This window comes from Cibotium barometz, chromosome 3, assembly GCF_041138505.1.
Source record: "Cibotium barometz isolate CiBa-2024 chromosome 3, ASM4113850v1, whole genome shotgun sequence".
In the NCBI taxonomy this organism is placed as follows: domain Eukaryota; kingdom Viridiplantae; phylum Streptophyta; class Polypodiopsida; order Cyatheales; family Cibotiaceae; genus Cibotium; species Cibotium barometz.
This window is the reverse complement of record NC_141048.1, coordinates 57,520,837-57,547,495: the sequence shown is the minus strand read 5'-3', so window position 1 is coordinate 57,547,495 and position 26,659 is coordinate 57,520,837. Positions and strand designations below refer to the sequence as shown.

General features: G+C 44.8%; 3 protein-coding genes across 4 annotated transcripts in view; all 3 read left to right on the top strand.

Annotated features, from left to right (window-relative positions):
- The window catches only part of LOC147640300 (uncharacterized), a 41,991-nt gene extending 15,610 nt beyond the window's left edge, over positions 1-26,381 (top strand). Inside the window, exon 2 of one of the 2 annotated variants that reach the window (XM_086778989.1) lies at positions 26,164-26,381. In XM_086778989.1, coding sequence (XP_086635115.1) covers positions 26,164-26,200 — 37 coding nt within the window. In that variant the 3' untranslated portion in view covers positions 26,201-26,381. Of the gene's footprint in view, positions 1-25,312; positions 25,773-26,163 lie in introns of those variants that run through there. The other variant, XM_086778991.1, reaches the window with a different exon arrangement.
- Positions 900-1,472, top strand: LOC147640302 (uncharacterized). Its single transcript, XM_086823553.1, has one exon. It carries the CDS (start codon positions 900-902, stop codon positions 1,470-1,472), a length of 573 nt encoding a protein of 190 aa, XP_086679679.1.
- Positions 1,602-2,136, top strand: LOC147640301 (uncharacterized). Its single transcript, XM_086823557.1, has one exon. The coding sequence runs from the start codon at positions 1,606-1,608 to the stop codon at positions 2,134-2,136; it is 531 nt and encodes a 176-aa protein (XP_086679683.1). The 5' UTR covers positions 1,602-1,605.
- Positions 26,382-26,659: the final 278 nt, after the last annotated feature.

The following is a 26,659-nucleotide window of genomic DNA, read 5'->3' as shown; positions in this document are numbered from 1 at the left end:
CAATCATGTAAAGCATATGACGCTGGCCAAAGGTATATGGCAACATTTGGCCTCTCTTTACAACAGGGTATCGCCCATGAAGAGGATTTCCTTGGAAGTACACATGCGGGTTATGAGCCCTGCAAAGTCGTTGACGATGCGGGAGCATATTAACAAGCTGCAGGCTCTTCAGCAGGAAGTTCTTCAAGCTGGGAAGGAGATATCGTCAAAGGACATGGCCATAATGTTGCTGTCGCACTTACCCTCTCAGTACTCAGCATTTTACTCGTCTTTGATTACCAGTGGCAGGCTCAGCACCATCACGTGGGAGGAGCTTGTGCCCATGGTCTTGGACCAGGAGGAACGATTCACGAACCCTCCTCAGGGTGGAGGTTCGGAGGCCTTAACTGCAGAGTCACACGGGGACGCGGGGACGGCCCTTAGGGATGCGGGGACGGGGGGACGGGGACGGCCGGGGACGGGGGGATGCGCAGGGGACGCCATGCAGCCTGGGGACGCATGAAGTCGTCCCGGGGACGCGTTCCCGAAACGCGGGACGGGCAGGGGACACGGTGAGGGGACGCCTCCAACGGTCAGAAACGGGCAGATTTCCAGCTATAAAAAAAGGCACACTTTAGGACTTTTCTCCACACTCATTGCTCAAGCCTCAAGCTTCCAAAGTTCCAAGTTCCATTGTCCAAGCCTCAAGGCCCAAGTGGCAAGTTAGCCCTCTCTCTCTCTCTATACTATCTACATTGTGCCAACTTCCAAGCCATCTCTCTCTCTCTCTCTCTCTCTCTCTCTCTCTCTCCAAGTTCCATGATCCATCCCTCTTGAGACTTGCAAGCCTCAAGAGTCAAGCGGCAACTTGCAACTCTCTATTGCACCCTTCTTCCCTCTCTCTCACACTATCATCATTCATGGCATCTCAAGGTGAAGGCGCCGCCGCCACATCTTCTGTTGCGGGCTCTTCACGAAGGAGGCCGGCGGTGCACACATGGTCATGGTGGGATGAGGTCCACTACACTAGTCGTGGAGTGGGCGGTGGTTCAAGGGCATGGAATTGCAAGCTTTGTTCCTACAAGAGAAGTGGCGGCGCCAACAAAGTGCGAGCTCACTTTTTGCACGAGGCCGGTCATCAAGTGCAATTTTGCGCACGCGTTACTTCTGAGAAGCGAGCGGAGCTTCTTGAGAAGCTCAAGGTTTATGAGGCGGCTGAGGCGGCAAAGAGAGGGCGACATGTTGCCGTTGATCCTCATGATGTGGTGAGAGCACGAGAGCAACCGACGCGAATGGAGGTGGAGAGGAACCCAAATCTTGCTTCAAGCTCTCAACCATTCAAGTCCACTCCATCCACATCGGGTGCCTCCATTCCCATCCGCCGTCAATCCACTCTTAACGAGAATTGGAACCCAAAATTGAAGGATGAGGTGGATAGGTCGGTGGCTAGGTTCTTCTACCACGACCACATTGCGTTTCAAGCGGCACGGTGAGAGTCGAGACTCAATTCTCTTCACTCTTTTTTTTTTAATGTCTCATGCTTCAAAGCATTTGTCATATTGCCAAAAAAAGCTAACATGCTACATGGTTTTCCTTACTTGAAATAGGTCTCCTTACTTCCGTGAGATGGCCACAAAGATCGGGGAATATGGCCCCTCTTATGTGCCACCTTCATCGGAAAAGATTCGCACCACTTTGCTTGATAGGGAGAAGTTGGCCGTTGAGCACGCGGCGGCGGATACAAAGGCAACGTGGGAGACTAACGGAGTCTCTCTCATTGTAGACGGATGGAGTGACACGCGCAAGCGCTCCATCCATGGAGTGGTGGCCTACTCAAGGGGCAAAGTGTACTTCATCGAGTCACATGATGCGAGTGGCACTGGGAAGGCCGTGGATGTGCTTGCCGCGGAATGGGCGTCCACGATCGAGGTCATTGGGCCGGAGCTTGTGGTCGGCATGGTGGCGGATGGAGAGGCGTCAAATAGGGCAGCCAGGACCATTATTGAGTCAATGTATCCATCCATCACAGTTTCTTTTTGCATGGCCCATTGTCTCAACAACCTCCTCAAAGACATAGGTGCCTTGCCATGGATTGCACCCACCATTGAGGAGGCTAACCAGCTTGTATCCTTTGTCCTCAACCACCAAAGGCTGTGACATGAGTTCTCTAAAAGGAGCACTCTTTCCCTCCTCAAGTATTCTGAGACAAGGTTTGCATACAACTTCCTCATGCTAGGCCGCTTGTCTACATGTGGCGGAGCCCTAAGAGGGCTTTTCCTTAGTGATGAATTTTCTGCCATGCCGCAGTCAAAATCGGCAAACAACAGGGAGAACGTGCCAAGATCGCGCCGACGATGCCGCTTGGTGGGAGAAGGTGAAGACACTCGACGCCTTGGTCAAGCCTATTGTTCACCTTCTACGAGTCATTGACGGCCGTGAACCATGTATCGGCAAGGTCTATGAGGCCATGGATCGCATGATCGAGTCACTCCAGCAGCTTGTGCCAGACAGGGCCGAGTTTGAGGAGATCCACTCATTATGTGAGTCCAGGTGGAACTCCTACTACTCCCCTCTTCATGCGGCTGCCTTTGTGGTTGATCCAGAGTTCCAGGGCAGATGCAACACATAGAAATAGACAGAGGATTCATCTTTGCACAAACATGCAAGAGTGAAAAATAAATATATTCAACCAAACTGAACATATATTTATTTCTTGCATGTACAAAGCCAAAAATACTTAGCTGATAAAAGGATACTAGCAAAAGTACACTATTGAAGTGTAAACAAAATTAGCATCCTTGTACAAAATTTTATGCCTTGATGTGAGGCTGAGATCTGCTAATCTAAAGTCATGAAGAAGCTTTAGCATCGTCATAGTGCGTGATCTTTGGCTGGGAGCAGAAGACTGTCATGTGACCTTAGGCTCTACAATCGGTACATGTAGGTTGCCATGCACGGAGTTTCACTGTAGCTCGAGGTTTCGTTCGACATGCCACTCCTTTCTCAGACTCGGGAGATGTTGGGTGAGGATCTACAGGCTTCTGCTGCTCCTCAGGGGATGCCACAGCAGACAGGCGAGGTTTCTTCTTCTCATAGCACGACTGCTCACCCAAATCCTCCGGTGTGCATTTTCGGCATTGCTCAGGAAATTTCAGGATGAGAAGGTCATCGTTTGGCTGTAACTGAATGTAGCCGTCTTCCCAGAGATCCAAGTCTGCAGGATCCTCAGCATACAGTTCGGCTAGATCTCCAAAAATGTCCATAACGACCGATCCCGGGCTACCTTTCCAGACATATTTGCTACTTCCCTTAGTGCTAGGCTTCATTATGGCTGAGTCTGCCCTGCATCTCTGGAGGTTTGACAGAAACTCAATACTAAGGGCTTTGTGTGAATATATGCTCTTATGTGTGTGTGTGTGTGTGTGTGGAGTGCGTGTGAGAGCATATCTTGATACAGAGTTCTACACCCACTATTGGGCACTGATGACGTTAGTGGGGATGTCGTAGTATCTAGTCCATGCTATGCATAATGGAGTCGATAGTTATATAGTCTTGTGGGTTGACTACCATGAGTATATAACATGCACGTTCCTAAAAGGTGAATTTGGGCATGTTCCTAGATTCATCTAGGTATATAATTCAGCCGTATATTAGCGGACATGCAGATTTCACATTGTGAAGTTTTCGTCCGAGTTGCGGCCAGTTGATATTGTGCTTATTCTTTCTATCTTTAGCAGTGCATTTGCCCTATCAGCTGCTTATTTGTTGTACTAATTCTTTCTATTTGTTACTTCCCTTAGTGCTAGGCTTCATTATGGCTGAGTCTGCCCTGCATCTCCAGAGGTTTGACAGAAACTCAGTACGAAGGGCTTTGTGTGAATATATGCTCTTATGTGTGTGTGTGTGTGTGTGTGTGTGTGTGTGTGTGTGTGTGTGTGTGGAGTGCGTGTGTGAGAGCATATCTTGATACAGAGTTCTACACCCACTATTGGGCACTGATGATGTTAGTGGGGATGTCGTAGTATCTAGTCCATGCTATGCATAATGGAGTCGATAATTATATAGTCTTGTGGGTTGACTACCATGAGTATATAACATGCACGTTCCTAAAAGGTGAATTTGGGCATGTTCCTGGATTCATCTAGGTATATACCTTTTCAGACATACGTGTCTCAATATAGGGGTAGCGCGGATATTTGTTTAGCAAGGCCTCTCGGGTAGCCAATTGTCCAAGAAGCTTGTCCAGCTACTCTGAATAAAACTGTTTATGCGCATCCAGAGTCTTCTGGAACTATGCAGTCATGTTCTCGAACAATGTTTTAATGTCACACCCCAATAGTGCCGTCCTGTCCATAGTATAAAGAGAAGAGTTCTCCAAGTCTCTCCCAAGAATCTTTGTTCTTTCCCAATCAATCTGGAAAAGCCTATGCTCTAATACCACTGTCACAGCTAGCGGAGACTCGGAACAAGATGACAGAACACCTCTATCTTTCAAACAAGAAAACACACAACAAAATATGGCACAAACACTATAAATAGACACTGCACTGAGCCGGAATGGCCAGCCCCCTGTAGGTATTGCTTTCATTAGGATAGAAGCTTTTCTGTTACAAAGAACACCAAGGTGCGGGTGAAAAACATCGGATCTTTTCCATATACTTTGGCAAGGCAACTCAATCCATGTTCGGCAAAGATCTCCCAAAAATTGTCCAAAGACAGTCCAAAAACAGCCCTCAAAACTGCCTCGGATGGACTTCATGCTACTATAAAAGGTGATCTTGTCCACAAGCTCTCTCTCCTTTGCTCCCTCTTCTCTCTCTTGTTTTGTCTATGCTTTTGCCCATGCATACTCCAACATGGTATCAATCGCTTAGGATCCTGGCTGCCCTCATCTGCGATTCTGCTCCTTCTGTGCTGGCTGCATTTCTGGCTACTGAAGGCGGCTGTATCTCCTTCCAGTTGGCTGCATTTCTCGTTTCTCCTTCCATCTGCTGCGTTTTCTGGAGAACCACACAGTGGCTGCATTTTCTCTACATAGCTGCATTTTCTTCTCCCCGTGCTCTTCCTCATCAGCGTTTCACTCCCCAAGCTGCCTTGTTGCTGCTGCTTCGTGCCAAGCATCATCGGCAAGCTTCTTGGTGCTGTTTTTTTAGCATTGATTGCGGTGAAAGAGCTGTTTTTTTAGCATTGATTGCGGTGAAAGAGCTGTTTTCTTTGTTTTTACAGTGTGGACTGCAGTGGAAGGTGTTTTCTCGCGTGTGGTGCATCCCGACAAGCGGCCCCGACATCTCTACTTCTTCCCCGGCCTCCCCTCCCTCCAGTTGGGTGTTTTCGGTGAGTTTTGGTGGACTGTTTTGCTGCTGTCCAACCTCTTTTTCTCTCAGATTTGAGAGGGGGCTGATTGGTTCTGGTGCCTCGCTTTGTTGGAGAGTGCTCGAGAGAAGTCTTGGAATGCTGAGATTTGTGTACTTTGTTGCTGTGGATATGGCTCCCCCTTGTACGAACAAGGATGACAAGTTGGATGGAACCAACTATGTCCATTGGAAGCTGAATATGCAGATCTGGTTCATCCACAAGGGTTTATGGAAGATTGTTCAGGGCACTAAGAAGAAGCCCGAGTGTCCTCAGAACTCTAGGAGGTGGACCCAGGATCAAGAGGACAAATTCCTTGTGGAATTACAAAACTGGGAGAATCGTGATTCGAAGGCGCATTCAGTGCTTGTGCGCACCATCACAAAGGAGGTCTCACTAGCCGTGCAAACTCTTACCAGTGCTCATCAGGTATGGTCCAAATTCTTTGCTCCAAATTTGTCGATGAGGGCAGTTACTTTGCAAGGGAAACTCTACGGTTTGTTATTTCCTACTAGCAGTTCTATGTAGCCCTTTCTCATGAAGGCCAAAGTTATCCATGACCAGCTGTTGGCGATGGGTGCTGCTTTGTCCACTGCTCAGTTGGCTGCACTTATCCTTGCCAAGCTTCCCCTAGAGTATGATGTGGTTTCCCGAGCTTTGCGGTGCGAGGTCACAACCACTAAGTTGGATTTTGATTATTAGCATATATGCTATGAGTAGTGCCACTTGTGAACATGGGCTAACCAAGGGCACTTTTCTCCCTTTGGGTTTTTCCCCTTGGATATTAGGTGTGAAAGGACACCACACTTATTTGTATTATGATATTGTGGAGTCAAACTCTCTTGCTCCACTCATCTTGTATTCATCCACTTGGAGTAGCTATCACCATCACTCTCACTCTCACTCTCTTGAGAGCTTATTGCTGTGTACATCTCTGTGTGTGTGTCTGTGTTTTCTGTTTCTCTGAAACCCTCATCACCCAACAATGGTATTAGAGCTGGGCTGCCCCCCTCTGCCCATCTAGTTTTTGGCGCCGGGCGTTTTTCCGTCTCACCACTATGCATTTCCGTCGGTGGAGTCTGTCCAGCAGTCTTTCCGTCAACACAATCCGTTCGGCAGTGTCTCCGGCGAAGTCCCTCCACCCGTTTGCGCTCCTGTCGGCCGATTCAGCCTCCCAAAGGGGGCAGAGCTAGTGGGGAGAGCTCCACCGCTGCCCCGCCCGATGACGGCGCTCAAAGCACACAAGGTGGCCTAGGGCGCAGTTCCACCTACTCTCCGTCGACGTTGGCGCTCCGGTGCCAGATCCGTCCGGCTGCCGCCTTCGCTCCGTCCCAGTCGCCGGCCACTGCCACTTTCTCTCACGTCGCCTCCAGCGCAGCTCGCGACGATGTCTCCTCCAGCAGCAGCTCATGACGACCACATCAGTCGTATAGAACATTCCGCCAGCTGCAGTCCACAGACCCAGTGGATCAAATCCAAAGTCACCAGCCAGGCTACTATCAACCTTTATTTGGAATCAAACCATAGCTCCTTGTCAGCCTTAAATGGCTTCTTGGAGGCAGCTCACGTAGCCATAGGAGCACTTGGTAGAGGAGAGCACAAAGGGAGAGCCCTACCGCCCAAGAACTGCTAACGAGAGCAATCTGGAGTAGTAGTGGCAGGAGCAGTGGTTGAAGAGAGAGAAGAAGACAACGCCTTAGAAGCACCAAAAGTGCTTGCAGCAACCCTTCAAAATCAAGTAACTGTTCTTTGATTCAAATCAAAGGGCTTTTGTGAATTCATTGCTTCATTGCAACATTCAAGTGCAAGCAGCACTACAAGGCAGTATTAGGGTGCAAGATTCAGGAAAAATTCGGGGATTTGTCAGATTTTGGGGATTTTTCAAAAATTGCACAATTGCATTTACTAGACACATAAAATTGGGGCTTTCGTGAAATCATTGCTTAATTGCAAAATCGAAGCTCATTGGTACACAATTTTTTGGGGCTTTTGTCAATTATGTGCAATTGACACATAAATTAGCCCATTGGTGCTCATAAATTAGGTGATTTTTAGCATTGCAGCCTGAAATTGGGGGCAAAACATCTGTGCAGGACATTGTGGTTGCCTGGCATTGCACTTTGGTGCATTTTGGATTTTGCCTGCAGGTGCTTTTTACATCATATTTGGTTGCATGTGTTTGCATATCTCTTGGTGAAGAGATTTGAGCAAATGGCTAGAAATATGATCGACATATTCAGAGTTTTGTCCCAAGAGAACAAATTGGATGGCAGTAATTACTCCCTATGGAGTTTCTTGGTCCAAAATCTACTTGTGGCCAAAGGATTATGGGGTTGTGTCAGGTAAAGATGTACGCCCTGTTGACATAGCACCTAACACGCCTGGCCGTGGTGCTCAACAAAAGAAGTAGCACCCACTCCTTCCTCACAGGAGCAGAAAAGATGGGATACTCGAGATGCCCAAGCGATGGCTTTGATTGCTTTGTCAGTATAGCGAATCGCAATCAATCATACCGCATATTCGGTCTTGCAGGACCTCATGGTGAGTTTGGGATGTACTTGAAACCATGTACTAGGCAAAGAATGAGGCTAGGGTTGCATTTCTCAAGAAAGAGCTTGAGAGCTTGGACATGAATGAAGGTGATAGTATGGCTGATCATCTTACGAAGATCCAGGATCTTCGAGAGCAGCTACTCAACATTGATGAGGTCATTTCCAATCTTGTTTGAAGAGTTGGTTGGTTTGTTGCTATAGGAGGAGCAAAATCGGAAGAACAAATCTTCCTGGATGAATGGTGATGGGGCTTTTGCTACCCAAGACAAGGGCAAGGGAAAAGCCAAACACAGTTTTCAGCCAAAGGTTGATTCGGGACAGCCTTCACAAAAGGCTAAAAAGGATGTAGGCAAGCCCAAAAAGAAGGGCAAATGTCACTACTGCAAGAAGCCAGGTCATTACTTGAAAGAGTGCAGAAAGAGGCTTGCAAAGGAGAAGAAAAAGGAAAACAACATGATTGTAGATTCTTCTTCATCACCTACAGGGAAAGATAATGCATCAGTGAATCTTGTGCAGGATGAGTGGACTTTCATCACTTGCAGTTATGTTGCATCTTTGGAGTATATGTTGTCAAAATACGCAGCGGAAATGATAACAAACTTGAGACCACAAGAGCAAGTAGAGTGCAGAAAATAGACAGCACAAGAAAGACAGAGAGATAGGCGTGTAAACTCTTCTCTATACACAAGATCCTGAGAAAAACTGAATGAGTACAAAGTGGGGATCATGGGGCCTATTTATATGGCCCCATGGATGCAGTCGGTCAGCGCATGAAGTGCCATCATCCCTCCATGACTGGGCAAAGCCAGTCGGCCAGCAGAAATACACCACGACCTCCTCTGATCAAGTCGGCCAGTCTTCAGGAACACATGAGTGCAGTCGGCCAGCATCAGAGGCTCCTATCAGCATGTGGCATCCACCCACACCAAGGAAAAATTGGGAAAAAATACGGGGAGTGAGGAAAAATGATAAAACACCTATACAAGGCGGGCACACCCACAAGAGAGGCCCTGGTGTTTGATTAAGACAGGAGATTACTTCTAACACCCCCTCTCCCACAGGGAGCTAGGGTGCCACCTGAGCAAATCGTGTGATAGCGACTTCGTGAAGAGGTCCACCGTACTGTCCTCCGTCGAACAGAACTCTAGCAAGATGTCATCAGCAACGATCTGTTCACGAACAAAGTGCCTGTGGATGACCATGGGTTCCTCCAGTGAAAGCCCAATCCTGCAATGCAACCTCTGCAACCTCACCACCTCACAAGCAGCCCGGTACTCTGCCTCTGTCGTCGACAAGGCAAAAGATGACTGCCTCTTACTGCTCCATAAAACTGCTCATGGGCCTGAAGTAGATCTCCTCGTGTCCGGATCTCCTCCCCAAACTGAGTCACTCCCACCGTGGAGTCGGACTCCATCAATCAATCCCCCTCCTGTGTACAAGAGTCCATGATCCTTCGCATGCCGCAGAAACCACAGGATACGCAATCCTGCCTCCCAAAGAGTCATCTGCAACCATGAGCTCAATAGCCTCATCAGGAAGCTCACGTCCAATATGGTGTCTATCAACAAGATCAATGAACCATTCTGCTTCTGAGTCAAAGAGGCATCACACTGCTCACAAGGATCAACACCTGTTACGGTGAAAAACCAAGTCCTGGAAACCTGCTGAAGACCATGCAAGGCCTTCTGAAACCTGTCAACCACCCCCTCTGAATCCGGAACCACAGAGCCTGGGGTATGCACCCCCTTCTGCAAGTAATCAACTGCCACCTGCTTGGCTTTCCGAAAGGTCCACGTGGAAAGAACATCCTCATCTACAGGAGGTTCTTTGTCCGAATACTACGAGACATCAGAGCATAAGTGACCTGTTCAGTTTCCTCTGACTGACGAACACAAGAACTACCAACATCAGTACTGGAGAGTTCCTGCCAACTGCTGCCATCCACTGGCAAGCTTTCCACCATCTGGTCTCGAAAAGCCTGTACCTGCAGCGTATCCACACTTAAGTGGCCATTACCAGACTGCCACTCATCACAAACCTGAGGACCTGGGAGAGAGAGTGCTGAAAGCTTGTAAACTCCATTCTCCACTCCGCCTTCCCAAACCACCTGGCGTGTTGCTTTGTCCCGGAGAGCAACAAAATGCTCATCAAACTCCCCCGTATGCCAGTCTTGCAAACCTGATGCACTGACAACAGATGAAAACCAAGTGACGGAACATACAACACCTGGGAGGAATGCTTCCCCCCTCTGCCATCGGGAACTATCTCCAACCTGCCCTCACTGTGAACTGGGATAGTGGATGTATCCCCAGTAAGAATGTGACCAGAATACCTGCGGAGATCATGTAAATCTGAACGGGAAGGAGTCATGTGCCTGGAAGCACCACTGTCTAGAATCCACTCCCGAGTATCCGTTGCGGAGAATCCTCCAATCTCCTCCGTGCCTGAAGAAAATGAAACATCAGTGTCCATCACCTCCAGGTGCATAAAAGCCGGAGTTTTCATGATTGCTTGCTGAGGAATCTTCACCCTTCTCGGTCTTCCGCTTGGGACACTGCCTCCAATAGTGGCCTTTCTCGCCACAATCATTACAGGTCCTCTTTGCCTTTAGTTTCTCGTGGTCAGCATCGGACTTCTTCTCAGAAGACTTCTCCGAGGAAGCCTTCCCTTTGCCCGTGTTACGGCCTTTCGACCGTTGGCCAGTTAAGTAGAGTCACATGGGGATGGGGGACGGGGACGGGGACGGGGAAGTGCAGTCCCGGGGACGGGGTCGGGAACGGCAAAAAAAAACCTCTTTTTTAAAAGCAATTTAGGAGTTGTATGCATGACATACATATAGAGACACACTTTGAACAAAATTTTACACCGAATAGACAAAAAAACAAGAGTCATTTTGAGCAAAATGCGCTAATAAAACATCGATGGCACACTGATTATGTGATTGATAGTCTGATAGATACAAAGAGATAAGTACATGCCTCATGGGCAGTGAGGGTTACAAAAAAGAGTGGGTACAAAACAGAGATACTAGATAGATCACAATAGATCATGGCCATTGGCAGTGGGCACAAAAAAGGTGAGATGGCTCAAGGCTCAAGAGTCAAGCCTCAAGCTCCTGAAGTGCTAGCCTCGCGGGAGGCTTGGAAGTCGAAGTCGTCGATGCCATTTGAAGCCGCCTCCTCCCCCTCAGGCTGTACCTCCTCCTCTACCTCCTCAAGATGCTCCTGAGCTGCATGATCCTGCTGTGCCATCTCCCATTCGGTGAAGGGATCCGCCTTCCCTGTTGCTGTCGCACATAGCATGCGCAAGTTAGCGCTCACAAAAACCAAATCACTTGCCCTTTGCACTTCAAGGCGGTTCCTCTTCTTAGAGGCAATGTGACTATAAACGCTCCAAAGTTGCTCCAAGCAACTAGAGCTCACAGCTTGGCTAAGGATCCGAATAGCCAAGCGCTGCAACTCCGGCCCATCTGATCCGTAATTCTTCCACCAAAGAGGAGACCCAATCTTGAGGCGGTCAAGCGGTAGGGTCGGGCTCTAAGCGCTCCAAAATGATCCGCTATCCCCTGCTTACTTCCTTGTCGGCCTCTTGCTTAGATCAATACTTTGAGAAATTCTGATATCTATCTTTTTTGGCCACAAAGCCATTAAACTAGTTTATGATTTTGGTATTCTATGCGATACGAAGTCATTTATCAGCCATGAGGAAATATTGGATGTTGGTGATGCTGTTGTTCCCTATTTCTCGAGATGCATTGTTTTCTTGGCTCCCTTTTATGCAATGGATTTATGGAACTCATGGATATCTCACGGATCAAGGATTTTTTTCTATGGATTTCTATTGGCGGCCGAAATGCCTATAATACTATTGGCGGCTGAAATGCCCGTAAAACTATCTATCTCAGACATGTTTATGGAGAACCAGGATATTTATGCATGTGACTCATTCTCATCTTATGTTCTACACTTGAGCCCACCTGTCCCTCCAGGTCTGACATCAAAACACCACCATGGAGTGCATGTGGTAGAGTGAACTTGAGCCCACCTCTCCTCCAAGGTGTGTAGTCGGAGTACCAACACAGAGCACATGTGGTAGAGTGAACTTGAGCCCACCTCTCCTCCAAAGTGTATGCTCTGAGTACGGGCACGGAGTGCATGTGGTAGAGTGGACATGACGCCTTGTGTCTACACCGACTGTGGATGGATTCATTCATGGAAGGGTGGTAACCCTGGTGAGTGAATTATGTGAACTCATGGAAGGGTGGTAATCCTGGTGAGTGTCGCATGAACTCAGGGAAGGGTAGTTGCCCTAGTGAGTGAAGTCTCGTGGAAGGGAAAACATTGGCAAGCATCTATGGTTTCATGAAGGGTTGTTTCCCTGGTGAACCATATGGCTTGGGCATGCGTATAGATCATAGGGGTGGTGCCCTTATGCAGTCCAATGGCATGGCAAGATGTTTTGTGGCTATGTATTCTGCTTACTTTTCTTTTGCAAGTACTTAAAGCTACTTATGGATTTATGGCTATTTGGGACACAGTTGGCTCATGTGCCTGTGTCCACTTATTATCTTGCTTATGGTGTAACTACTCCCTAATTTCTCGGGATTCATATTGTAAATTCTCTATTATCCATGGACATGGGTGTTGGACACTACATGTAGCCATGGAATGTTTATGGTTACGCTTCCCATGTATCTGTATGCTAGCTGTATCTACGAGATCCTGGCTGCATAGAAGCATGTTAAGCATTTGATGGATCTTGGAGAACCAAATGCAATATATAATGCCATGGATATTTGATGGATCTTGGAGAGCCAAATACCATAGCCCTTGTAAATATCAAGTACATATAAATAGATGGGGTTTCTTCCAAAATATGTGTTTAAATGCATACATTTGTGTGCATGGCTTATTTTTATTTGCGTGTATTGTTTTGTTTGCCTGGACAATGCTTGTATTTTATTGCATGAGAAGCTTATGGATCTGGGGACGCCTGGATTGCACGGTGCACCCATGGGTTAGTATGCTGCATAACTGTCTTCAATAACTTGTATTGATGGATTTGTGCAGGAATAATCGACATTTTGAAGGAAGCCCACTCTTATGCGGATTTTCTATCTCTATGCATGCATGACAGTCTAGCTAAGTATTGTTCATAAACTTCTTCTCCATAATGAAAAACCTCCATGCATGCAACATGCATAGTCAAAAACCCTCATGCATGTGACATGCATAGTCATGCATAGTTAGAAACCCCCGTACATGCGACATGCATGGCCAAAAATCCTCATGCATGCGACATGCATGGCTGGAAACCCCCATGCATGCGACATGCAAGCTTTTTCAGCTACATGCATGCATCATGCAATGCTTTATCTTTTCATTCACCTAAAAGTGTGCCATGCAAGCTTACTTTACTTAAAAGTAAATCATGCAAGCTCACTTTTCTCCAAAAAAGTCATGCAAGCTAGTTAACTCAAAAGAAAAAGATAAAAAGTAAACTTTTCCTCCTCTTTTAGCTGCACGAGTTGCTACTTTGCTAATAGCAATTCTTTGATTCAAAAGTCTTGCACAAACCTCTCCCTACCACATCTTTTCATGAGCAATAACCTCCACTCCTCCTCTTCATCTAGGCGCCTCCTTCTAGGTTGAATAGAACTGTATCCCTTGGAAAGAGAGTTATATCCCACAAAGACAAGCTTTTGGGACTTTGAGTCAAGCTTCCCCCTCTGCTTCTTTGGAATGTGAACATATGCATCACTCCCAAATACACGGAAACAGGTTTCCTACCAAAATACGCCTCAAAGGGAGTCATGTTCGGTACTCAAGTCGTCGGAGAACTGTTGAGGATATGGACAGCCGTAGCCACAGCCTCTCCCCAAAGTGGACGAGGAAGATCACATTGCTCCAGCATCATCCTCGCCATCTCCACCACAGTCCTGTTCTTTCGCTCAACTACTCCATTCTCCACCACAGTCCTGTTCTTTCGCTCAACTACTCCATTCTCAAAAGGCGAACCTATATTAGCTAGCTCCCGCTTGATGCCATGTTCCACACAAAACTGCACGAATGCATTGGAAGAAAACCCTCCTCCTTTGACAACCCTAACCGTTTTTATCGACAAGCCAGACTCTTTCTCCACCATCACATGCCACTCCTTGAACCGAGCAAAAGCTTGGTCCTTCTGTGAAAGAAAATAAACCCAAGAGAATCTGCTACAATCATCTACAAGCAGCATGAAGTACAAAGAACCTCCCAAGGATGCTGTCTGCATAGGCCCACACAAGTCAGTGTGTACCAACTCCAAAGGTTTCGATGCCCGCTTGGAAGTCTGCTTCGGAAAGGATTCCCTGTGCTGCTTACCACACGAATGCAAGAACTACAACGTCCCTACCTGCTGCCAACATCTGGCACACCAACCACCATCTGGTCTCGAAAAGCTCACCACGGTGCATCCACATTCAAGTGGCCAAACCGAAAGTGCCATAGTATCACAAGCCTTTGTATAAAACATAAGCCCTTCACTTTTTTAAAAAAATGACTTAAATGCTTGTGTGCCCATCAAGGTGTTCACACCCATTTTTAATGTGGGTGTGAATACTCCACCCTATAAAATATAACTAAGCCTTAGACATTGTTTTTGAGCCTTTCGAGCCAGATTTGGTGCCTGCAAAAAGCCAATAGCAAATCAACAAGCCAAGGCATCCACACACACTCGTAGCCAGTAGCTCTGCGCGTCCCCAACGCTACGAGACCGAACATAGGCAAGCATGCAAGACACGAAAACAAGTCATGCATCTAGTAAATCTTTTATCTACACACATACATAAAATGAAATGCATATGCAAATATACATTGGAAATCCCCGGGCAGCAGCAGGGCGGCGCAAGGCAGAGGCAGGGTGGCGCAGGGCAGAGCGGCAGCTGCAAGGCAGCGTAGGTCGACAGTTGCAAGGCGGCTATACTTCCATGCATAGAGTTGCAGAATGCGTGCAATAGGCTCAAGAAAAAGCTGAGGGGGCAGCAGGGTGTAACCCTAACCCTAACCCTAACCCTAATTGGGCTTTGATACTAATGTTGAGGTTGGGGGAGCTTGCCTGTACACAAACACACACACACACACACACACACACACACGCAGAGAGCTTGAACAAAGAAATGTGTGAGAGATGGAGCTGCTGGAAACGTACTCAATAATGATAATGAAGTACAATGAGTACATTAAAAGCCTAGGGCAAGGTGCCCAACACACATAAGGGTGTTCACACGGGGTAGAAACCTATGTCCAGCCACGGGGAAAAAGTACTCGTGAGTAATCTAGGTTCACACCTGAACTAGCCGGGAGTGGCCGGACGGACATGACCAACACAAAGGTGGTGTGCTAGCATGCTTTTTGGTGTTGATGACATAGCACTTCAAGGTGGTGGCGATGACCTTCGAAATTGGCTTTTCAATAGACGAGCTGAAGTTACATCAATGTATAGCCTTAATACTAAGGTTAATATGCCATGTTTAAGAGATGTTCCTATGCTCTATTGTTCTGCCCCAATTTTGAAACCCATTTACACTTTATTCAAGCTACATATATACATCACTCAAAAGCTCGTTCCTATGCACTCTTTTAGACCTTGTTTCTATGTGGTGGTACATCGTCCCCAAAAAAAGTCCCTTGACGGGGCTCACAATGGGGAGATGACCACGTGTACCCAACATTTAACACCCCCTCTCATATTTTGGTTGTGGACTAACACACATCTTCTAAAGTAGATGTTCAAGTTGATATGTTGGGTGTTGGACTCACACACTCACACACACAAACCTGCACATTAGGGTTAGGTGCAGGGTAGAGAAGCTCACACACAGAAATGAGAGAGAGAGAGAGAGAGCCAAAAGTGTGGTATCCACAAAATGCAAGTCAACTCTTGCATGTGTGCCACATCCATATAATATAGAAGTACAAAATATTATATGTTAGAGTGTCCTTTCACACTTGATGTCCAAGGGGAAAAACCACATGGGAAAAAGTGCCCTTGGTTAAGCCCTGTTCACACATAGCACTACCATAAGTGAGCATATGCCTACAAATCCCCCCTGTAGTGGAAGTGTGAACCTGTACAAGGTAGCAGATCACTCTCTGTATGAGAGTAAGCCCAAAGCTTTGCGGAAAGCTTCAAACTTTTCTCGAGATAAAGCCTTTGTGAATAGATCTGCAACATTATCCTGTGTAGGGCAATAAGATAAACTGATCTCCCTTGCATGTAGCCTCTCTCTGACATAGTGATAATGAATCTCTATGTGCTTGGTACGTGCATGAAATACTGGATTTCGTGCCACGGCCATAGCACTCTGGCTATCAGTGAGAATGGTGGTGGGTGTCTGCTGACACTCACGAAGATCAGCCAATAGTCTCCTCAACCATACACAATCTACTGTAGCTGTAAAAACTGCCCTGTACTCAGCCTCACAAGTAGATGTAGCAACAGTGGGTTGCTTTTTACTCAACCAAGATATGCATGAGCTGCCAAGAAAAAAACAATTCCCACTGGTGGATTGCCTGGTATCGTAATCACCAGCCCAATCTGAATCACTGTATGCATAAAGCTGCAAGCTGCCCCCCCTGGGATAGAACAAACCAAGATCCAGGGTACCCTTAAGATAACGAAAAATGCGTTTGACTGCTTGCCAATGCTTTGTGCCTGGGCTGTGCATGAATTTGCTCAACAAAGACACCCCAAAAGATATGTCTGGCCTCGTGTTACACAAGTAAATGAGGCATCCCACTGCCTGGCTATAAAGGCCACCCTCAAAAGGCTCTCCAATATCATGCATAGTAAGCCGTACACCTGGTTCTACCGGAGTAGAAATGGGCTTACATTCATCCATGTGAAACCTTTTTAGCAAACTTTTTATGTACTTAGTTTGCTGCATAACAATGCCATCATCTGTATGCATAAACTGTATGCCGAGATAGTAGTGTAAAGGCCCCAAATCTGACATATCAAATTCAGCTTTCAAATCAGCTTTGAAATCTGAAATTTGTGCTTTGCTTGTACCTGTAATGAGCATGTCATCTACATACAAGATGACTATGAGAATATCGGCATCGGTTTTCTTCACATACAATGTGCTTTCAGCTGAACTATTCTCAAAACCTTGGCTGGTTAGATGAGCATGTATCTTATCATACCAAGCTCTTGGAGCTTGTTTTAACCCATACAATGCTTTGTGCAACCTGCATACTTTATGTTCCTCACCAGGAACTACAAAACCAATGGGCTGATTTACATATACTTCCTCCTGTAAATCCCCATTTAAGAATGCAGTTTTGATATCCAATTGATGCACTTTCCATCCTTTATGAGCAGCCAATGCAATCACAGATCTTATTGTGGTCATTCTCGAAGTAGGAGCAAAAGTTTCTTCATAATCTATTCCCTTTTTCTGGGAGTAGCCTTTAGCCACAAGTCTTGCTTTGTACCTGTCAATAGTACCATCAGACTTTCTTTTGACTTTATACACCCACTTGGTGCCAATTACATGCTTGCCTTTAGGCAATTCCACAAGATCCCATGTATTATTCTTCATGATAGAAGAAATTTCAGCTTGCATAGCTTGCAACCAATGCTCATTCTCATGTGCTTCTTCATAAGAAGAAGGCTCTTCTGAATCAAAGAGACCACCCATTGCGAATGCAAACTCCTCACGATGTACATTCAAGGCATGGCTGGAACTAGCCCTTGTTCTACCTGTGAGTGGAGCTGCAAGTTTGCTTTCTTGCAAAGTTTTCAGCAACCATCTTGGCACCCTCCACAGTCTCCATCCGGCTATAGATACACGCAGCAGCCTTGAATCTCCACTTGCAACGTCTCCCCGGCTGTGCAACATTGCTGCCCAGGTACCTGTGTTTTAGTAAACAAAATAGGGTTTGCCAGGAAGATTTGAATTTGCAGGTGGTGCAGGATTCAAGAAATTTGGGGAATTTATCAATTTCAGGACAAATTGAAAAAAAAAAATTGGGCATTTTGCTTTGCCTGCAATTTGGGGGTTTTTGAAATTGAGGTCAAAATCAGCAAATTGAGACAATATCTTCCACTTCTTCCACAGAAGGGGGCTGAATGGCTGGCTGGTCCACATGTTCTACATGTGGATTTTCTTGTGTAGGGGCTGGCTGATCTGAATCCCCCCTAATTGCAATGGGTAAAAGTCCATCAAACATGTCCTGTATGCCTGTATCATTGCTTTTATACAAGCTGGCCATGGGCTGTTCTGAATTTTCAGCAAATACCACATCTCTACTTACAAAAATCCTTCGTGTAGTTGGATTATAAAGACGGTATCCTTTGCTTTCGTTGTTGTAGTCCACAAAAATGCATTTAATTGCTTTGTCATCAAGCTTTGTTCGGAGTTGTTCTGGCACATGTGCATATGCCAAACACCCAAATGTACGCATATAATCCACTGTTGGCTTTCGGCTATACCAAGCCTCAAATGGTGTTATGGTTTTCAAAGCTTTTGTTGGACACCTGTTCAACACATGAGTTGCACACATTATAGCTTCCATCCAAAATTTGTGAGGCAACTTTTGTGCTTTCACCATGCATCGTGCCATCTCCATGAGAGATCTATTTTTCCTCTCAGCTACACCATTCTGCTGCGGTGTATAAGGCACAGTACATTGGTGTTTGATGCCCTTTTGAAGCATATAATTCTTGAATGCATTTGACATGTATTCTCCACCTCTATCTGAGCGGAGTGTTTGGACTTTACATGCACACATATTTTCAGCCATTGCTACAAAGTGTCGAAAGCATGTAAACACATCTTCTTTTGCTTTCAAAGGGTAAGCCCAAGCAAACCTGGAGTAGTCATCAATGAATGTGACGAAGTAAAGATGCCCCCCTATGGATGGTGTCCGCATTGGACCACATACATCACTATGTATGAGCTGTAATTTACTTTCAGCTCTAACAGCTCCATCTTTGGGGAATGGTTTCCGATGCATCTTTCCCAAAATACACCCCTCACATACATGTCTTGGCGGAGACTCAAGAGGCGGTATATTATCAACCATATGATGCTTCTGCAAAAGCATCAAACTCTGAAAATTTACATGCCCAAAACGAGCATGCCATAGCTCTGCATCATGCATAGCAGGAGTGTGGGCAGCCACTGTATTTGCATCATAAGTGCGCTTGTCATAGCTGTCCAGCTTATACAAGCCTTTGTATCGTGTTCCAGAAGTGACTATTTCATAACCCTTTGATGGGTCTTTTACCAAACACTTCCCATCTTCAAATTCAACCTTTAAACCTTGGTCGTTTATGGCTGAGACGGAGAGCAGATTTTTCTTTATCCCTGGAACATACAATACATTTTTCATACATATATTGGCACCATTGGCTGCAATAAGTATGACATTACCAATTCCCTTTACTGGATATGTGGTATGATCTGCACATATCATAGGGCAAGTAGAGGAGCTCTTTCTTGTCCTTTAAGCTCACCAAACTCTTATACTTAAACCAAGCATTCCAATACTGGTTAGCAAGAGTAGTACCCTTAGCCTTAAATGGAGCATTGGACATAAATATCTCATTGGGGGAAAATTTGTCCCAGGCCTTAAGATTCCTATGATGAAACCGCCCACAGTTTCTGTGAATGAAAAAAGTCCAGAAGTCTCTGGTGGAGACACTTCTAACTATCCATTTGCAAGCCAGTTTATCAGCCATGGTTCTGATGTCCAGAAGCCCAAGACCTCCTTGATCTTTAGGCAGGGTACACTTCTCTAATGCCACCTTATGGATTTTATTTTTGGTGGCACTGTTACCCCAAAGAAAGTCAGCAGTGAGCCTGTCAAGCTCTCTTTGTTCCAAAATTTGAAAGTACAGGTCATGCAAAATTTGCGGGTTTTGTAAATTACTTGCTTCATTGCAAAATTCATGTACAAGCAGCAATAGAGGGCAAGATTTGGTGCAGGGTTTAGTGAAAATTTGGTGCAAGGTTGAGTGAAAATTTGGGGATTTTTCAAAAATTAGTGCTTAATTGTACAATTGTAGTTACAGGACATAAATTTGGGGCTTTCCTCATAAAACAGCCCATTGGTGCACAGAAATTTGGGGCTTTTCGCATTGCAAGCCTCGTTTGCAAATTTATGCAATGATTGTGCAAAGATTTGCATTACATAAGTCGTTAGGACACTACAAACTTTTTTTGCAGCTGTGTATTTGGGACAAAACATTTGCACAGGACCTTGTGGTTGCCTAGCATTGCACTCCGGTGCGTTGGAATTTTGCCTGCATGTGCTTTTTATAGCATATTTGGTTGCACGTATTTGCATATCTCTTGGTAAAAAGATTTTAGCATTATGGCTGGGAATACAACTGATATATTCGGGGTTTTGTCCCAAGAGGACAAATTGGATGGCAGTACCTACTTCCTCTGGAGTCTCATGGTCCGAAACCTTCTTGTGGCCAAAGGATTATGGGGTTATGTGTCTGGTGAAGATGTACGCCTTGCTGACATAGCACCTAACGCACCTGGCTGTGGTGCTCAACAAGCTGTAATACCTACTCCTCCCTCACAAGAGAAGAAGAGATGGGCTTTGTCAGTAAAGCGATCAATCATACCGTATATCCGGTCTTGCAAGACCTCACGACCGAGCTTGGGATCTACTTGAAACCATGTATAAGGCAAAGAATGAGGCTAGGGTTGCATATCTCAATAAAGAACTTGAGAACTTGGACATGAATGATGGTGATATTATGGTTGATCATCTTACGAAGATCCAGGATCTTCTGGAGCAGTTACTCAATATTGATGAGATCATGTTTTACACTATCATCGTTGTCAGAAACGTACTTGAACTTCCACACATCGCTCGCTCTATCTATTCGGGGAAACCCGAAACCAATCTTGTTTGAAGAGTTGGTTGGCTTGTTACTACAGGAGGAGGAGAATTGGAAGAATAAATCTTCCGTCATGCATGGCAGTGATGGGGCTTTTGTTGCCCAAGGCAAGGGCAAGGGAAAAGCCAAAAGTAATTTTCAGCCAAAGGTTGCTTTGGGACAGTCTTCACAAAAGGCTAAAAATGATGCATGCAAGCCCAAGAAAAAGAGCAAATGTCACTACTCCAAAAAGATGGGTCACTATTTGAATGAGTGCAGAAAGCGGCTTACAAAGGAGAAGAAAAAGGAAAGCGGCATGGCTGTAGATTCTTCTTCATCACCTGCAAGCGAAAGATGATGCATCAGTAAATCTTGTGCAAGATGAGTGGACTTTTCTTACTTGCAATTATGATGCATCATTAGAGCATATGTCTCTCAATGTCAATGAAAGACATGACACATGGTACTTTGATAGTGGTGCTTCTAAACACATTACCTCACAAATGAATTTGTTTAAGAAGCTTATGGTTGCCCCTGGTAACATGTGCAAACAATTCTTCTTATCCAGTTCAGGGTATTGGTGAGGTGATCCTCACAACAACAGATGGTGCAAACTTATGTCTTCCAGATGTATTGTATGTGCCAGGGATTAAGAAGAACTTGTTGTCCGTCTCCTCTTTTGCTAAAAGAGGATATGCACTGAACTTTGAGGACGACAGGTACATAGTGAAAGACCATGAAGGTGGCTATGCATTGGTCACTTCCGGCACATTGTACCATGGGTTGTATCAGCTTGACAGGAGAGAGTATGGTGCTCATGTGGTTACCACTCTTACACCTGCCTTGCAAGAGGCATAATTGTGGCATGCCAGGTTTGGGCATGTAAATTATGGCAGTTTGATGCTATTGCAAAGGCATAAAATGGTACAGGACATGCCTCATGTAGAACTGCCACCAAACATGTATGTGAAGGGTGCATATTGGGTAAGATACATAGAAATGCATTCCCAAAAGATGGATCAACAAGGGCTGTCCGGATATTACAGCTTGTGCACAGTGATGTGCGTGGTCCTATGAGGACACCATCTATTGGAAAGCATCTATACTTTGTAACCTTTATTGATGACTACTCCAGATTTGCTTGGGTGTATTCCTTGAAAGCAAAATCTGATATATTTGCATGTTTTCAGCATTTTGTGCCATAAGTTGAAAATCAAACAGGTTACAAAGTGTAGATTCTTCGTATAGATCGAGGGGGGGGAATACATGCCATTTCTTTCAAAGCTTTTATGGCAGAAAAGGGCATAAAGCATCAATGCACGATCCCATATTCTCCTCAGTAAAATGGTGTTGCTGAGAGAAAGAATTGGCCATTGACGGAAATGGCTAGATGCAAAAGCTCGCCTCACAAACTCTGGATGGAGGCAATCATGGGTACTACACGTGTTGAATAGATGTCCTACCAAAGCATTGAAAACCATAACGCCATGTGAGGCCTCGCATGATAGGAAACCTAAAGTTGATCACTTTAAAGTTTTTGGATGTATAGCTTATGCCCGTGTACCTCAACAATTGCGAGATAAGCTTGGTGACAAAGCAGCTAAGTACATATTTGTGGGTTACAGTAGTGGCAGTAAAGGCTACCATCTCTTTAATCCTTCCACACAGGATTTTGGACAACAAAGACAACGTGTTTGCTGAAAATTCAGACCAACCATTGGTTGAATTTTTTTGGACAGCCACCTTCAGGCCCACTCAACATATTTGAAGGACTTCTCCCGTTGGGAATTGATGGCACAACAGATCAGCCATCAACTTTGCCTAATGGACAGCATTTGGGTCCACAAAATCAGCCCATAAATGAGCTCATTACACCTCAAAATGTGGAGGAAGCAGTGGAGCAAGAGCGGACAACGGAAGAGGCTAGAGTTGTGCCTCGTTGGCTGCTCCGTACCTTATAGGAGAGAGAACTTTCAACTCCACTTGGTAGTAGGACAAGGGATGGTTCACGTAATGCAAGAGAACATGCAGATGTTGCTTGCATGAGTACACTTTGTGATGCAGATGAGCCATATTCATTTGAAGAGGCTCATGAGGATGAGCATTGGGTAAAAGCCATGTAAAATGAGATGGATTCTATCCATAAAAACAGCACATGGGATTTGGTAGACTTCCCTGCTGGCAAGAAGCCCATTGGCACAAAGTGGGTATACAAATTAAAAAGAAAGTCTGATGGTACCATTGACAGGAACAAGGCTAGGCTAGTGGCCAAAGGATATGCCAAGAAAAAGGGCATTGATTATGATGAGACTTTCGCACCTACTTCTCGTATGGCCATAGTTAGATGTATTGTTGCATTGGCTACCCATCATGGATTTGCCCATCATGGCCTATCAGCTTTTCTCAATGGGGATTTGCAGGAAGAAGTTTATGTAAATCAGCCCATTGGTTTTGTGATGCATGGTCATGAAAACAAAGTATGCAAGCTTTGAAAAGCAATTTATGGTCTCAAGCAAGCTCCCTGAGCTTGGTATGAGAAGATACATACTTATTTGACAGGAACAAGGCTAGGCTAGTGGCCAAAGGATATGCCAAGAAAAAGGGCATTGATTATGATGAGACTTTCGCACCTACTTCTCGTATGGTTATAGTTAGATGTGTTGTTGCATTGACTGCCCATCATGGATTTGCTCATCATGGCCTATCATTAGATGTGTTGTTGGACATAAAATTAGCTTTTCTCAATGGGGATTTGCAGGAAGAAGTTTATGTAAATCAGCCCATTGGTTTTGTGATGCATTGTCATGAAAACAAAGTATGCAAGCTTTGAAAAGCAATTTATGGTCTCAAGCAAGCTCCCTGAGCTTGGTATGAGAAGATACATACTTATTTGACCACGCATGGTTTTTGCAATAGTACATGATTCCAATTGGGCTGGTGACTTTGATACACGACAATCCACCAGTGGGAATTGTTTCTTTTTGGGGCATTCATGCACATCATGGTTGAGCAAAAAGCAGCCCACTGTTGCCACATCTACTTGTGAGGATGAGTACAGGGTAGCGTTTACAGCCACAGTAGATTGTGTATGGCTGAGGAGATTGATGGCTGATCTTCGTGAGTGACAACAGACACCCAACACCATTCTCACCGATAGTCAGAGTGCTATAGCTGTGGCACGAAACCCAGTGTTTCATGCACGTACTAAGCACATAGAGATTCATTATCATTATGTTATAGAGAGGATTCATGCAAAGGAGATCTCATTATCTTACTTCTCTACACAGGACAATGTTAAAGATATGTTCACAAAGGTGATGCCTCGAGAGAAGTTTGAAGCTTTCTGCAAAGCTTTAGGCTTACTCTTCTACAGAGAGTGATTTGCTGCCGACCTTGTACATGTTCACATTGCCACTACTACAGAGGGGATTTATTGGCTTTATTGACATATATGCTATGAGTAGTGCCACAATGGGCTAACCAAGGGCACTTTTCTCCCTTTGGGTTTTCTCCTTGGATATCTAGTGTGAAAGGACACCACTGCTTTTATTGCATTTGGATATTATGGAGTTGACACTCAAGCGCCACACATTCCAATGCAATCTATTGTGTGAGCATCAATCACCATCCACTGTGTACTTGCTTGCTGCTGCTGATTCTCTATGTGTGTGTCTATCTGAAACCCTAACCCTAATTTGTGCCAACAATTCCTCATCTCACAGTAAAATTGGGCAAACTCAATTGGTTCCATGTTCATTATTTTGGCGAGTTATATGAATTTCTCTTTGTAGCAGGCTTTTGTTTGCTGCTTCAAATTGTTTCCGTGCTTCATATCTAATTGTTTCCAGCTTGCAAGGCTTCCACTTTCTCCTGGAGAAGAATATTCTTGGGACAAAGTTCCTCAGAAGTTAAATAAGACTTACTCTCCGTATGATTGCAAGGATTTTAATAAAGTAAATATCAAGATCTCCAGGTTTTGGGGTCTTTTCCACTCAAAGAACAGAGACGTCGTTCCCAGTGTACCTAGCTTTTCTCATAAGATCTTAATAATTCACTCAATCAACAACAAAACAATGGAAGTGTGATATGCAATAGAAGGCACTCCCCTCCAGATCTTAGCCTAAAATGTCCCCCCTCAAGAAGGCTTTATATAGCTTTTCATACATGAGTTTTCAAAAGGGAAACTTGGCATAACAGTGAACACTACTTTCTAAATTAGGAACTTGCCTTCACTTTAGAGCTAGGGAATCTCTCTTTTCAACAATCCTATAACAGACTTTGTAATTTTACTTCACAAAAGAAAAGAGAGAACTATGAGAAGGCTCTACAGTCTCAAATAAGTCTTTCTTAATACTTCTTCTTTAGAAGAAAGGACCACCTGCATGGTAGCTCCCGAGCAGATATCCTTGATCTTAGTCTGGCAATTGTCAATTTGAAACACGATGATCCTTGATTTGTAACATTTTACACCTGAGCTTAATCTATTTCATATCAAGTCAATTTGGCAAGCCTTCACTTTGTCATGACACATTTCTGTGACATTGCAGGGAATATTTCAAAATGACCTGAAGTGCAGTTCAAAGGAGCATGCAACTGGTTGTTGACATGTACACACTACATGAGATGTCATAAAGTGTCACTGCATTTTTCATTGCTAGCTGTTTCCATGTATTATGTTTAGCGATTGGTAATCTGCAAGATAACAAGCTTTTAGTTATTGCTCACCATATCATACTCGCAAGTAAATATGACAAAGAATACGGTGAGATAGTATCCAGGCGAGCTTCTCAGTTTATTCAAGCTCACCTTTGATGTTACGTGATAACAGATGATCTGGGTTCTAATGCTATGCATGATATACATCATGTATCTTTATGATGACATAGCATGGTATACATTATAGCAGATGTTATGTGCTATGGTATGCATGGTATACATCATGTATCTTTATGTATAGAAAATGCATCTACACCCTGGATGTAGATATGTCTCTGTTTTTGAGGTCCATACATATGTCATCATGTATATTGACAGTTGTGTGTTTCTTGATGGTCCAAATCACATCATTACCATACGGTGTCTTAGGCAAGTGAAGTCCATTGCTATACTCTCCCATGGGTAAGAAGAAATGGATAATGGATGAGGTAAACTGGTGGTTTTATGCTTGTCAAACTTAACACTCGCAAGGCAAGCACTTTTTGACGTACCTCTCAATATCCTTTCACATACTAGGCTAAAAAATATCTTTCCAAAGCCTAAGTAATTTGCAAAACAGCTCTAGGGTTTGCATATGGGGGTATATGACTTTCTTTCCATCACTGTATCCTTGAGACTAACCACACAAATATGATTCTTCATCGGAAGATAGTGTTTTGAACAAGATGGATTTGCTGTGCAGGTGTTGCCACCAATGTAGGTGCAAAGTTGGGATCTAAATCATAAGAACTTCACATATCCGAAAGGTCGTGATAGGCAATTGAACGTGCATAAACTCAGGGTCTACTGGATCAGCATGACCATACATTCTCCTTTCTAGGGGTGTGTATAATCTTAAAATGAAACATAGGAAGTTCGCCCGGTGATCTATCAACATCTATTTCTTGTAGTAAGCACCCACAGAAAGCTAGAAGCTTGTTAGCTTGGAGCTTGTTATTGCTTGCTTGTTTATACAAATGCATGTGACTCCGGGTTTAGCATCGCTCCCCACATGCACATGTGGTAAAGATTTGGAATAAACAACGGCCCCAAGATAAGAACTGCCTTATGGCTCTCAAAAGCTCGTTGTCCACTTAAGACAACATCTTTTTATTGGTTACATCATGCTAATGAGAGGTAATATCTACAAAACGCTTGATGAATCTCTTGGTACATAAACTAGGAAAATTGTAACGTAA